Source organism: Cervus elaphus, chromosome 4 (genome assembly GCF_910594005.1).
Source record: "Cervus elaphus chromosome 4, mCerEla1.1, whole genome shotgun sequence".
NCBI lineage: Eukaryota > Metazoa > Chordata > Mammalia > Artiodactyla > Cervidae > Cervus > Cervus elaphus.
In genome coordinates this window covers 16,123,372-16,136,509 of record NC_057818.1, presented here as the reverse complement: position 1 = coordinate 16,136,509, position 13,138 = coordinate 16,123,372, and the positions used below count along the sequence as shown (strand labels likewise).

Sequence of the window (13,138 nt, the reverse complement as noted above, 5' to 3'; positions counted from 1 at the left end):
GAAGCTGTGGCCCATCTGGGCCTGGATGCCTGGAATCTCTGACCGAGTCAAAGAGGCCCACGTTGCTGTCCTGTTTTTTCTTCTGGGAGGCGCGCACGAGGAGCTTCCCTGCCCACGAATGGAGCCCGGGGCCCCCAGCAGCGGAAGCGCGGAGTCACCAAATGGACCACCGGGTTGCTGTTTTAAATCACACGGAAACGCACGTCTGGCGCCCACCTTGAGCGCCGGCCCCGCCTAGCCAGAGGGCGACTCCGCTCTCTTTCCCGGGTCTGGTCATCCCCGTTAGGCGACGAGGAGGGTCCCGCCCCCTCGCGGTAGCCCCGCCCTCAAGATTCAGCCCGGGACCCCGACGTGCCCACTCGGAACACCGGTACCTGCTTCCCTGGAGGCCTAGCGTTCCCAAGGGACCAGCTCTGGTGGTCTGCCCCCGCGGCAGGAGAGCGCCCCGTGCCAGCCTGGGTAGGAGCGCCTGCTGTGCACCCCTCATGGGCAGTCCAGGTGCGTTGCATTTGTGCACCCCGGCCCCGACCAGGCCCCGCCCCCACAGAGACTCCGCCCAGAACGTCCGGGCCAAAACCGAGGGGCGGAGCCGTCCCCGGCGGAAGCGCGCTGCTGCCTGCTGAGAAGCCCGAACGGAGCGGCGGGCGCTCGGTGTCTCTGGGGGCAGAGAGGTAGGGCGGCGGGCTGCTGAGCAAAAGCGGATTTCTGCTTGGGAAGGGAGACTCAGCTGGCGCAAGTCTCCAGGGAACAGGGTACTGTGGACACCAGGGGCGCTCAGTTGGGGGTGGGGGGGGTACTGTGGACTCAGGCGGGGACTCTGGAGGAGCGAGGCGCGCAGGGAGGGGCCTCTGGGTGCTGACACCCTACATCTGCCCGCCAGCATGGGTAGTAGCTCACTGTCCGAGGACTACCGCCTGTGCCTAGAGCGGGAACTGCGGCGCGGCCGCGCGGGCGTGTGCGGAGATCCGTCGCTGCGGGCAGTGCTCTGGCACATCCTCGTGGAAGACTTCGACCTGCACGGGGCGCTGCAGGATGACGCGCTGGCACTGCTCACCGACGGCCTGTGGGGGCGCGCCGACCTGGCCCCCGCGCTGCGCGGCCTGGCCCGTGCCTTCGAGCTGCTGGAGTTGGCCGCCGTGCACCTGTACCTGCTGCCGTGGAGAAAGGAGTTCACCACCATCAAGGTAGGGCGCCGGGCCGCGTGGAGGTTCCCTGCCCCGGGTACTGGGTGCTGGGCATCGCCCGGACAGAGGCTACCGTTGGGATGAGGGACTGCAGATGTCCACAAAGCCAGATTGGTTTCAGAGGGCTCAGTGTGCCAGTGTCCTGGGCGTGGCCGAGGTTTCCCTTGGTACTCCTAGGGCTGAGAACACCTGTCTGGGTACCTGCCTTCTCAGGGGATCCTGCCTCTTAAAGCTTGTATCGCTGCGTGAAGAGCGGCCTTGTGGTCTGTTACCATAGAAATCCTAGGACAAGTGCATGGGAAGGACTCGGCATTCCGTGATCACCCTAATCCCTCCAGGATGTGGGCTGATCCCTTTTGTAGAGGAGGACATGGGGTAGCTGTATCTCCTATAAAGTAAGCAGGGGCTGGGGGGTACCCCTGCATGCCCTAGGGGAGCTGGCCTAGACAAGAACCTAGCTCACCCCCCAGCCTGGGTAGAGGCTGTGCCCAGGGGCCTGGCCCCTCCAGGTGAGCTGCGGGCTGGCAGGAGGGGGCAGGCAGGCTGCTTTGTGCTCTGAGATAATTCAGAAGAGTGGGAAGATAATGACGTCACTGGGCACGTGGGCGGCTGCCTCCGCTGGTTGTCATGGCAACAGTAGCCTCTCTCAGGGACAGTGAGCTCTGGGGCCCACCGCTCCACGGGGACATCTGCTAGGGCTTTCATTCATCCATTCAGACGAGAGGGCAGGATCCAGCCCCACAGGGGCCAGGAGCAGAATGGGCAGGCCTGATCTTGAGAGGCTAACTGGCTTCAGTGTTGAACAGACCTATATGGGATCTGCTGCTGCTTTCCTCTGGCTATGGCTTGGGGCAAGAATCCGTTTCTTCCTCTGGGAAGCATACACAAGAATAGGCCAGCATAAGGTCCATTGTTGAGGGGTGAAGGTACAGCCCTGGGTACAATCTTACACACAGTAGCCCCCCTATGTGTGGCTCTAAGCAGAGCACTCACGGGTTCCCAGAGTCATAGACTGGGAGACACAAGATCACCACCCTAGGAAACTTTTAGTTCCTCTGTAGTCTGGAGCCTCCAAAACCTACACATTCCATCCATGTGGTAGAAAGCTACACAGTCTTCTGTTCTAATGGAGAAAGCTCTCAGAAACTGAAAAAGTAGAGCTCAGAATAAAGTGTTTAGGTGGCTACCTGCTCAGAGAAGTAGAAAAACACCTGGTTTTGTGTTTGCATAACTAGACACTCAGCAGGTACACACACAGTAAACTAACAAGAGGAGCAAACCCCTACAGGTGACAGGAGGTAGAAGGGACTCATAGGGCCATGAGATTTCTCAGCACAGGGGCTCTTTAGTTTGTTCTATGATGCAGGTGAAATGTATTAGACTTTTAAAAGATTGTGATGCCTAGGCCTGCCTCAGCCAACATTAGAACCTCAGGGATGACCTGAACATCTGTTTTTTTCTTTTTTTGGCTGCACGGCTTGCGGGATACCAGTTTCTCAACCAGGGACTGAACCTAGTAGAGGGAGTAGAGGAGGACATGAGATGGATGTATCGCCTATGAATTAGGCAGGGGCTGGGGGTACTCCTGCATGCCCTAGGGGAGCTGGCCTAGACAAAAACCTAGCTCACGCCCCCAGCCTGGGTAGAGGCTGTGTCCAGGGCTGCACCACCGGGAAGTGAGCTCATCGGGTCTGCAGGGGAGGGGGCGGGGGGGGGGGGCTGCCACCAACCGGCCCCCTCTCTTGCAGACGTTCTCTGGGGGCTACGTGCACGTGCTAAAGGGCGCACTCTCGGAGGACCTCCTCATCCAGAGCTTCCAGAAGATGGGCTACGTGCGCAGGGACGCCCACCGCCTCATGGTGGCTGCCCTGCCTCCCGCCCGCCAGCTGGTGCAAGTGGCCCTGGGCTGCTTCGCCCTGCGGCTGGAGTGCGAGATCCTGGGTGAGGTGCTGGCACAGTTGGGCACCAGCGTGCTGCCAGCCGAGGAGCTGCTGCAGGCGCGGCGGTCCAGCGTGGACGTGGCCTCCTGTGTGGCCTGGCTGCAGCAGCGACTGGCCCGTGAGGAAGAACAGCCACCCCTGCCCTGCCGTGGCTCCCCCACCGGGTGCCAGGCCCGGCTGGACCTGTACCGGGATGTGCAGGAGGACGAGGGCTCAGATGAGGCCAGCCTGTATGGGGGGCCCTCGCCTGGCCCCGACTCACCTGCCTCAGAACTGGCCTGCCGGCCTCGGTTCTGGGAGCAGAGTGCCAGACTGTGGGGGGCGGGGGGCGGGCCATGGGAGCCAGCTGAGGCCAGCAGCCCCACCTCCGGGGCCTCAGAAGAGGAGGAGCCCCAGCCTGAAGCCTTCTCCTTCCTCTCACTGCGTAGAGAGCTGCTTAGTCGGCCTGGGGACCTGGCCCCTCCCCACACCCCTAGGAGCCCTGAGCAGGCCAGTCCCCCACCTGTCCCCGAGCCTCCCGGCTACCAGATGCACACTTGCCTGGCCCCAGGAGCCCTGCCCGCCCTCTGCTGTGACACGTGTCGCCAGCTGCACGCCGCCCACTGTGCTGCCCTTCCCAGCTGTCACCCTGGCCACAGCCTGCGCACCCTGCGTGGGAACAGCCAGCGGCGTCTGTGGCTGCAGCGAGCCCAGGTGGACGCCCTGCTCTATGACAGCCCCGCAGCTGGGCCCTAGACCCTGCTGGCCCCAGGTCAAGGGCTCTCCAGAGAAACTCCGTGGTGCTTTTCTGGGGCTTGTCCCGCCTCAGGCCCCGCCCACTGGCCACCCTGCTCTTCCTGCCGAGTGGAGTGTCTGCCCTACCAGGTGAGGTGGGGACTCACCCTCCATGGACAGCTCCCCACTGGTCGCACACCCCCCACTCTGGAAGGCAGGGTGGGAGACCTCAAAGGCTGCCCACCCCAGATCCAGTGGCAACGGCGCAGATGCCAGCATTCATCCCCAGCTCACTGGGCTGGGGGTGCTCTGCCCACCAGGACTCCTGGGGCAGGTGCCAGTCTTCTGTGTGGCCTCTGCTCAATGGTGCCCCCACCCCAGGCCGTCTGCCCCCCTCCCCCACACCTGTCACATCACACAAATCACAACCTCCAAGTACATTAAAGGACACTGGCTCTAACCACGTCTGAGGAAAGCATTTATCTCTCGGACCACCCCCATTCCCCATGGGCCTCAGAGTGGGGGAGTGGGCACAGGGCACAGCCTAAGGCTCTCACTCTAGGGGTCTCAGAGCAGCTCAGACTCAGTCCACATCTCCATCCCTCCTCCCCTCTCCAAGTCTGCCAGCCCCACCACGGGGGGGTTGCCGTGGCCTCTCCATTCCAGGCAGATCCTGGGGATCAACTGGGGACAGAAGTGACCATACAAGGTCTGAGGGCTGCTTGTCCCAAGCCAGCAACACCCGCTGAGACGGGCTCAGCCAGATTTCCTCCTGGGAACCGAGGGTCTGAGGCCTGGCCACAGGTGGGACCCAGTCCAGCCACGATGTGGCGTCACAGCCCTGTGGGCCGGCCTCTGGGTGGCTGGGTCCTCAGAGTGTACCACTGGCATCACCCACAAGGTCCACACTCTGCTGTCCCAGGGCAGAGGTGGGCCGGGGCACAGGAAGCGACGTGCTCAGCTGGAGTGCCTCCACCCGTCAGGGTCTGCAGCGCCGGCTCTGGCTCTCAGTGCCCAAGGACGTGGCTGGGGCGGCACGCTTGTTACGGTGGTGGGGGAAGGTGGGCATGAGCTCCGGCTCGCAGGCTGGGGGTGGGGGGAACGGACTGCATCAGCCCTGAGTGAAGGAGGGGCCCCACACCACCCTCTGCTCACCTCCTGAGCCTCCCTATGTGGCCCAAAACAGCCCCTACCCGCCTGGGCCCCACCACCCACCTGCCTTAACCCCCACCCTACACATAGAGACCCCCGGCAGTGCCAGCAGGGAAGACTCACGCAGGGGCTTCTCCTTGAAGTAGGAGCTCTCCAGGCAGTCGCCGGCTGTCGCCCTGGAGAGGAGACCTCACTGTTTATGGGGCTTAGGCCCAGCCAGGCTCGTCTCCCACACAGCTGCCCCACAGAGCCCCCCCGGTTCCCTTCCTCACAACAGAAAGTTGGGTAAACCGACAGAACCCCGCCAAGGCCGGCCTGACTCATGCACGTGTTGGGCCCTCTCAGCACCTTTTCTTAGGGTCGTACATGAAGAGGAGGTTCATCAGGCGCAGGCCAGCCTCCGAGAGCCATGGGAACTTATGCTTCAGGTTGTTGTAGGGCTGCTTCCGCAGGCTGTACTGGCTGGCCAGCGGCAGCTGAGAGAAGCCCTGTGGGGAGGGGCCAGTAAAGGCCGGTGGCCAGCAGGGGCAGGAGGGAGGAGGGCGGGGCTGGCACTCACCGGCCAGATGTTCTCACTGGGGGTCCCCAGCAGCTGCACGATCAGGTCCACCTGGTGGATCTCGGAAGTGCCAGGGAGAAGGGGCTTATGGGCCAGCAGCTCAGCCAGGATGCAGCCCACCGCCCTGCAGAGGAGTGTGGGGTCTCCTCTCAGCTCCTTGGCTCCGCCTGGACCAGTCCCCCAGCTGCTGGGGACGGAGGCTGGGGGCAGAGCTGGGAGGTGGTCATAATGGGATGATGAATGGGGTCTCCAGCTGAGCCACGTGACCTGGTCTCAGCATGCCTCTTATGGCCACGAGGGCAGGTCCGCAGTGATGGGGCTGTCTCCCTCTGCCTCTCAGGACCCCAGGCATAGGCCCATCTTCCTGGGAGCTGATGAGACCCCAGCCCCACAGCTACCCGCACCCCACCCCCAGGTCCCACAAGACCACCCCACCATCTGAGAGGACTGGGAGCAGCATCCACCTCACCACATGTCGATGCTGGTGGTCTGCGTGGTGGTTCCCAGCAACAGTTCAGGGGCTCGGTACCTGCGAACAGAAGCCCCTGCTTTGCATCTGGCAGTTCCTCTCCTCCTGGCAGTTCCTCTCCAGCCTGGCCTCCAAAGGGCACCCACCGGCCACCACCCTGCCTGAGAGCCAGAGACGGCCTGGGATGAGGGAGCATAAACCCCAGCTAAGGCTGTCTCTTCCATGAAAGCTCGACAAACATACTGCTATCACTGGATGACCCCTGAGTGCTGCAGTGTCCTAGGCTGGCCTTTCTACATGAGTCGGGCCGAGTGACACACAGCAGAACGCAGCCTGCCCTGAACCACACCCTGTTTTGCTTCAAAATGTCAAGTGAGAACTGCAGAAACCTGCGCTGTCCCCATGCTCCAGTGGTGAAGCCACCTCCCCTCTGAGCAACTCAGAGCCAGCTGGGGGCGGGGCTGCCTCAGGACAGAACAGCACCCCATCTGGATGGGCAGGTCCCTGCCCGTGACAGCACTGCTCTTTCTTGGCAGCTGAAAGACCTCCAAGATGCTCTGGCCACTTCAGCATGACCCACCCACACCTGCCCAAACTTCCCCTGGTCTCCAGGGACTTACCAGAGTGTGACCACCTTGGGAGTCATTGGTTTCACTGGGATGCCATAGGCCCGAGCCAAACCAAAATCCGCTGAGATGGAGGCAGAGGGATGGGAGGGAGAGTGTCACCCAGGGAAGGCTGACCACTGCCACCTCGAGCCAGTGTGTAGTGTGCAGGGAGCTTCCGGAGACCAGCCTGCCACCCCAGTGCAGGGGCGCTCACGGACCCCATCATAGAGGCAGCACCTGCACCCACCTGTCTTTACGCAGCCCTTATCCGTCATAAGCAAGTTAGAGACCTTCAGATCCCTATGACAGAAAGAGAACACCAGTGGTTCCCAGAAACCCACGTGCAGGAACGAGGCTGTCACCGCTGCAGCAACACTCAGAACGCTTCCCCACACATCTCATCCTGTTTGCACTTTTTAGGAGGAGCACAGGTAATGCAAGGCCATTCGGTAGCTGGAAACAGCAGAGAGCGCTCAGTGACTTCCAGAGAGGTGGAGTCCTGCCCCTGATCCCCCCAGGGCCGCACGAGCCTCCCTGGAGTACAGGTCCCTCCCGGGCCATCTGCCTGGCAGAGGGGAAAACAGGTACTATCCGGTCCCGCCCTCCCCCGGGACCAGTTACTGGAACTCCACTGCCTTGAGGCTGCTTTACTCCCCTGCAGGTTGGTGCTGAGTCAGTCTGGCGGTCACCCCGCCCACATGCCACAAGCCCCACCCACCTGTGGATGATGAAGTTCCGGTGCAGGTACTGGAGGCCCCGGAGCACCTGCAGCACGATGCACTTGACCTGCAGAAGGCCAGGAGGCCTGCTTTTGGCACAATGTGCCTAACAAGGGATTGGGAAGCCCCCCACCACAGTCCCCCCCCACCCCCGGCCACCCCAGCCCCTGCCTCCAACCTGGGCCTCAGAGAAGGGTGTTGGCATGTTCTCCAGAAGGCTGGCCAGGTCCTGCTCACAGTAACCCATCACCAGGAAGATGCTAAAGTAAGAGGGAGAAACGCAAGCCACCTCCCACCTCCTCCCAGGTGAGCCAAGGGACCCTCCTGGGCAGCAAGAAGGGAAGCAGGGAGGGGGCTGGGCAGGGCCTAACGTGGGGGCAGCAAGCAGACAGCTCACCTCTCCAGGTGGTTCCCCACAACCACCTCCTTCAGCTCCACAATGTTGGGGTGGCGGAGGCGAAGCAGCAGTGTGATCTCTCGAAGACTGCTGATGGGGACCCCTGCAACCAGGCTGGCCTTGGTGACCCCACTTCTGCAGCTGGCCCAAGCTCAGTGACCCCACCCCTGCAGACAGGGACCCCTGACAGCCAGCTGCCTCAGTGACTCCCAGCCCTACCCAGCAGAACTCTGCCTGCTACCTCAAGGAGAGGCAAGGCTATCCAAACCAGCACCTTTAACCCTCTCCTCCTCCATCAAACACAAGCAGCTCTCTGTACTGACCACTGTGTATGGCAGCCAGCCCCCAGTGAGCACAGCACAGCCCTGCCCGCACAGGCCGCCAAGGGGCGGTCAGCAGGGGTGTGAGCAGCACACAGGGGCTACCTGCCCAGTCTTCAGTGGGAAAGCCCTGGGGAGGGTGACGCTGAGCTGAGACAGACGAGGAGGCAGAGTCAGCCAGCAGGAGGGAGAGGACAGATGAAGGGGATGAACTGCACACGGCTCAGGGGAGCTGAGGCTAGGGAGGAGGGATGGTGAGCTGGAGAAGTCCAGGGGAGACCGGCAGGGCCAGACTCTAGCCCCCTAGAGACCAGCCTCCTTTGACCATCATGCATGCACCACTCAGGGAGCTCAGGCAACTTGCATCTTCCTATCCCCTCCCACTTGAGTGCAAGTCGTGCAGCGGCCCCTCCCAGCTCACCATCCTTCTCCTTGTCCATCCGCACTTTCTTCAGGGCGACAATCTCATCCGTGTGGGTATCCCGGGCCCGATCTGGAAGGGAAGTGCCTCCACAGTAGGATCCAGGCCCACCCCCTGCCCTCCTGCCACCTGGGGGCACCCTTGCTCTTCTTCCTTGACTGCTGGTACCCTGTGCAAGCAATAGTCCAAGGCTGGGAGACAGGTGCTCCCTGGGGTGTCCCCTGGTTTGAGCAGATAGCAGGCCCTGGGCTAGAAGAGTCTCCCTGAACATTTCCTTCTTAGAGCTGGAGTGCAGACCACTGCTTTGTGTTCTGTGGTTTCTGTGTTCTAACAGCAAATAATGTCCTTGTCGTGACAAAAGCAGCCTTATCTTTTTGAAGCTGCTCCCCAGAGCACTGTGGGGATTTGTGCAGCTTCCACACCTGTGGCACGGTGATGCACACCGACGTCCCAGTGGCTTTGGCTGCACCTCTGGCCACTGTCCACGGTGCTACACTTGATGGTGTGATAGTGCCCTCCACTCACAGGGACACATGAACAACCTGATGCTTCCATTCACTGAGTCATGGTATGAAATCGACAGCAATTATACCAAGGATTAAAGGTCACCAGCACTCTCCTTCCAGCCCTGATACAGTTGCTGCCGGGACAGTCCCTGGGTCCCAGGCCTGCCACTTTAGCCACTCACATACAATGCCGTAGGTGCCTTCCCCAATGCGATTCAGCTTCTCAAACTCCTTCACGCTCCGGCACCGTCCCAGCTGAAAGAGAGAGGTGCTGGCAGTGAAGGGATCTGGCAGCTAAGGGAACCAGAGATGGATACTGACACTTAAGCTGTTCCAAAGAGCCAGCACCTGTCCTGGGCACCAAACAAAGGGGTGACCACACACTTGGGTTTGCAGTTGAGAAAATGGGGTGATGATACTGGCCAGACACTTTGAAAGTGAAATCAAAGTCAGTCCAACCACTCCCTTTCAATCCCATGGTCCAGATGTGTGCTGCCTGAAAAGAGTAACTACTAGCCACATTTGGTTAAAATTGACTAAAATGAAACTAAAAGTTCATTTCTTCAGCTGCATGAACCATGTGAAGTGCTCAATGGCCCCAAGCAGTTCATAGTGACCACAGTGGACAATTCAGAAGACAGAACATTTCCATCATCACAGAAAGTCCACTTGAGCAGCAATGGTCTAAACTATGCTCTAGGCAATTCCCTGGTGGTCCGGTGGTTAGAACTCTGCACTCTCAATGCCGAGGGTGAGAGTTGATCCCAGATCAGGGATCTGAAATCCCACAGGCTGAGCAGTGTGACCATAAATAAATAAATAAACAAAGCTCTGGACATGAAAAAGCTTGAAGACCTTCACAAAGCATACACCAAACACAGTGGCAGACACTGTCTCCAACATCCATATGTTACTTCTTCCTCTGTGTTATGAAACAATGCTGGGAGAACATGGCAACTCAGATGGTGGCCTGAGTTCCCAGCCTCCCTTGCAGCTAGGTGTAACCATGTGACTAAATTCTGGCCAGTGCGATGTGCACAGAGGGACAAGCACAACTTCGTGATCAAAGAAAGCTGGTTGCCCTTCACTCCTTCTGCCTCCTGAGGCAGGCTGGGATTTGGTGGAGCAAAAACAGACAACCTGAGTGCCTGGCACACCTGTGTGATGTTAGGGGCACCAGAAATAAAAGTCCTGTCCTTAAAGCACTGTACTTTGGGGTCTCCAAGTTCTAGCAGAGCCTGTACCCTAATACACCTTCATCTGTAGCACTTCCCTGTGGGTCGCACATGTGTCAAGTTTCAGGTTCTAAACTGCCCCTCTCTGGACTCTCTCTCTGCCTCTATTTACCTTGCCCTCCATCTTGGGAAACCAAGTCAGGGTCACCTGGCCCCGAATGAACCCCTTCCCTCATCCCATCCCAACCTAATTGCTTCCCTCTCTCCCTCTCTCTCTCTGCGGAACCCCTGGTGCTTCCCGTACACACTGCATTTCGCGGGATTTTGCTCCTGCTGCTCCCTAGGTCTAGCAAGCCCCACCTGCCTCCTCATCTCTGCATCCAAAACCCAGTCACACATACCCGCCCAGCAGAAATGCTGCTCCTTCTCAAAACTGCTTCCTGAGCCCCAGCCGAAAACATTTCTTTCTCTGCAAGATCCCCTGACACTTGGGTTTTGCGGCACTTCCTATTGCGCACTTTGCACTGTCCTCCTCTGGGTATGCCTTAACTGAGAGCAGTTGCTGCGTTTCAGTGGACAACGCCGGGGGGACGGCTCAAGGCTGGCTCCTGCGCTCACTCAGTCTGTTACCGTTCTTACTGGACACGGACGCGGCCTCGCACAGCACCAGCAAGTAGTCAAAACAACCCGCCACCAGAGATCACACCTGCCCCTGCACGAGCCGTCTACCTTAGTAAAACCACTCGAAGCTTCACCCTTCTCACCTCTACGAAGGGTCCTCGAAAGGACTACGTGACAATCAGACACGCAGAGGCCCCGCGCGGAGCAAGGCACAGGCGGAGCTGCCGGGTCACAGACGGGGCCCCGCCCAGTGCACCCACAGGCTGGTAGGAGACACGCCTCAAACACTTGCCACGACTATTCTCCCCTGACACGAGGCGCCCGTCCCGGACGCAAAACTAAGAAACGCCCGCTCTGCAGCGCGCCTTGACGAGGAGGCCAGCGACCTGAGAGCCGGCCAGTCCCTGGCGCGGTCGCGACCCCCGAGGACCGCTGGGGTTGCCGTTCCCGCTGCTGCCGGAAACCTGGCGCTTTAGCGCGACGCTGAGGGCCCTAGTACGTTTCAGCCCCGCCCTGCCGCTAGCGAGGACAGAGCTACCAAAGCAGGCCCTCTTCGTACCCTGTGCTCCGGAGGCACCGTGAAGAAGCCTTCCTTACGGACACACTTCAGACGGATTTGCTCCGGCTCTGGTTCCCCCATGCCGAAAGCAGCCCCTCGAGCTTCCCATCTGCGCAGGCGCAGACTAGGGTTCCTGGGCGCAGGCGCACTGTCTACTTCCGGGCGTCCCCTCCTTAGCAACAGTTACCAAGGAAATCTCCCCTAGATCCCAGAGAACCTCAGTTTCTACGAAGCGCTCAGACTACCAAGATTCTAGCTTTATTTTAGTTTCAAGTACGGTGGCTCAGACCGTAAAGAATCTGCCTGCCATGCAGGAGACCCTGGTTTGGTCCCTGGGTTGGGAAGATCCCCTGGAGAAGGATATGGCAACCCGCTCCAGTATTCTTGCCTGGAGAATTCTATGGACAGAGGAGCTTGACAGGCTACAATCTAAGCAGTCCATGGGGTCGCAAAGAGTTGGACACTACTGAGCCACACACACACACACACACACACACATACACACGCACGGGACTGCGCCGGCGCGCTGGGTAATGGCCACAGGCTACAATCTATGCAGTCCATGGGGTCGCAAAGAGTCGGACACGACTGAGCGACACACACACACACACACAATGGCCACAGGCTACAATCTATGCAGTCCATGGGGTCGCAAAGAGTCGGACACGACTGAGCGACACACACACGCACACACACACACACACAGAGACACACACACAGACACACACACAGACACACACAGACACACACACACACACACACACACACACACAGAGGCACGGGACTGCGCCGGCGCGCTGGGTAATAGCCACCGGAGGAGGAGGAGGAGGTCTAGGGGGTTGCAATGGGTCCCGGGGGTGCGGGGGGGGAGGGGGCTGGAGGGGGCGGGAATCTATGGTGTCCTCCGGCAGTGGGAGCTGTGCTTTAGAGCTCTCCCTTGGAGCACTAGAGTACCAACCCGGAGCCACGAAGGGAGAGGCTTGGCAGAGCCAGGGGGATTGAGTAGAGGGAGCGTCTGAGAGATGTGGAAAGAACTGACAGGACGCGGCGACGGACAGACTTGGGGACCAATGGGTCCCCTAACACAGCCTTGCTGAGCACCCACTACGTGCTTGCCCATGTCCTAGTCTGCCCTAGGGCACCTTACATTCTCACTGGAAGGAAGCAGTAAACAGGTAAGTCATGTACACGGTATGCTCAGGAGGAACTACACTGTAAATGCTAAAATACTACTAATGTAAGTGAAGGACATTTGATAATTATGAAAGGAAATAATGAGTCAAAATGATTTAAACTAGTTACCACATTCACTTCGTTCTGGTTGTTTTTTAATTCTAATAAGCTAAATTTATAGCTAATAATGAGATTAGAATTAATGCCAGAGTAAACATAGCTTTAGAGGCTTCCCAGGTGGCTCAGTGGATGTGCCAATGCAGGGATGCAGGTTCGATTCCTGGGTTGGGAAGATCCCTGGAGAAGGAGATGGCAACCCACCCCAGTATTCTTGCCTGGGAAATCCCATGCACAGAAGAACTTGATGGGCTACAGTTCTTGGGGTCACAAAAGAGTCAGACACAACTAAACAAGTTTTTGGATTATTTGCTTGAGATGCTTAGGGCAGGGGTAGGAGGGCAATTTCTAGGTCAAATGATAGAAATGCAACAGCTACTAGAAATTTTATGGAGAAGTATGCTGACCCTCTGTGATCCAATCCACCTTCGTATGGGCTTGACCTTTCTGTATATTTAGTAGTGGCAGTCAGACTGCACAAATAAACGTAAATAAATACAAACA

General features: G+C 59.1%; 2 protein-coding genes across 7 annotated transcripts; one reads left to right on the top strand and one right to left on the bottom strand.

Moving 5' to 3' along the window:
- The first annotated feature begins 562 nt into the window (after positions 1–562).
- Positions 563–4,303, top strand: SPATA2L (spermatogenesis associated 2 like). 2 transcript variants are annotated; one of them, XM_043898336.1, is made up of 3 exons: positions 563–671; positions 881–1,184; positions 2,933–4,303. In XM_043898336.1, the coding sequence occupies exons 2-3, from the start codon at positions 882–884 to the stop codon at positions 3,857–3,859; spliced, it is 1,230 nt and encodes a 409-aa protein (XP_043754271.1). In that variant the 5' UTR covers positions 563–671; position 881; the 3' UTR covers positions 3,860–4,303. The 2 variants fall into 2 exon arrangements, with proteins under 2 accessions (XP_043754271.1, XP_043754272.1); XM_043898337.1 differs by having other exon boundaries at positions 617–752.
- On the bottom strand, positions 4,304–11,477 carry CDK10 (cyclin dependent kinase 10). 5 transcript variants are annotated; one of them, XM_043898338.1, is made up of 13 exons: positions 11,345–11,477; positions 9,172–9,244; positions 8,484–8,555; positions 7,743–7,909; positions 7,524–7,574; positions 7,345–7,412; positions 6,874–6,926; positions 6,639–6,708; positions 6,019–6,078; positions 5,550–5,673; positions 5,339–5,478; positions 5,114–5,166; positions 4,304–4,924 (listed from the first exon to the last, which is right to left on the bottom strand). In XM_043898338.1, exons 1-13 carry the CDS (start codon positions 11,423–11,425, stop codon positions 4,818–4,820), a joined length of 1,119 nt encoding a protein of 372 aa, XP_043754273.1. In that variant the 5' UTR covers positions 11,426–11,477; the 3' UTR covers positions 4,304–4,817. The 5 variants fall into 5 exon arrangements, with proteins under 5 accessions (XP_043754273.1, XP_043754274.1, XP_043754276.1 ...); XM_043898339.1 differs by having other exon boundaries at positions 7,524–7,605; positions 7,743–7,845; positions 11,345–11,464; XM_043898341.1 differs by lacking the exon at positions 11,345–11,477 and adding an exon at positions 10,929–11,325.
- Between the last annotated feature and the right edge of the window lie 1,661 nt (positions 11,478–13,138).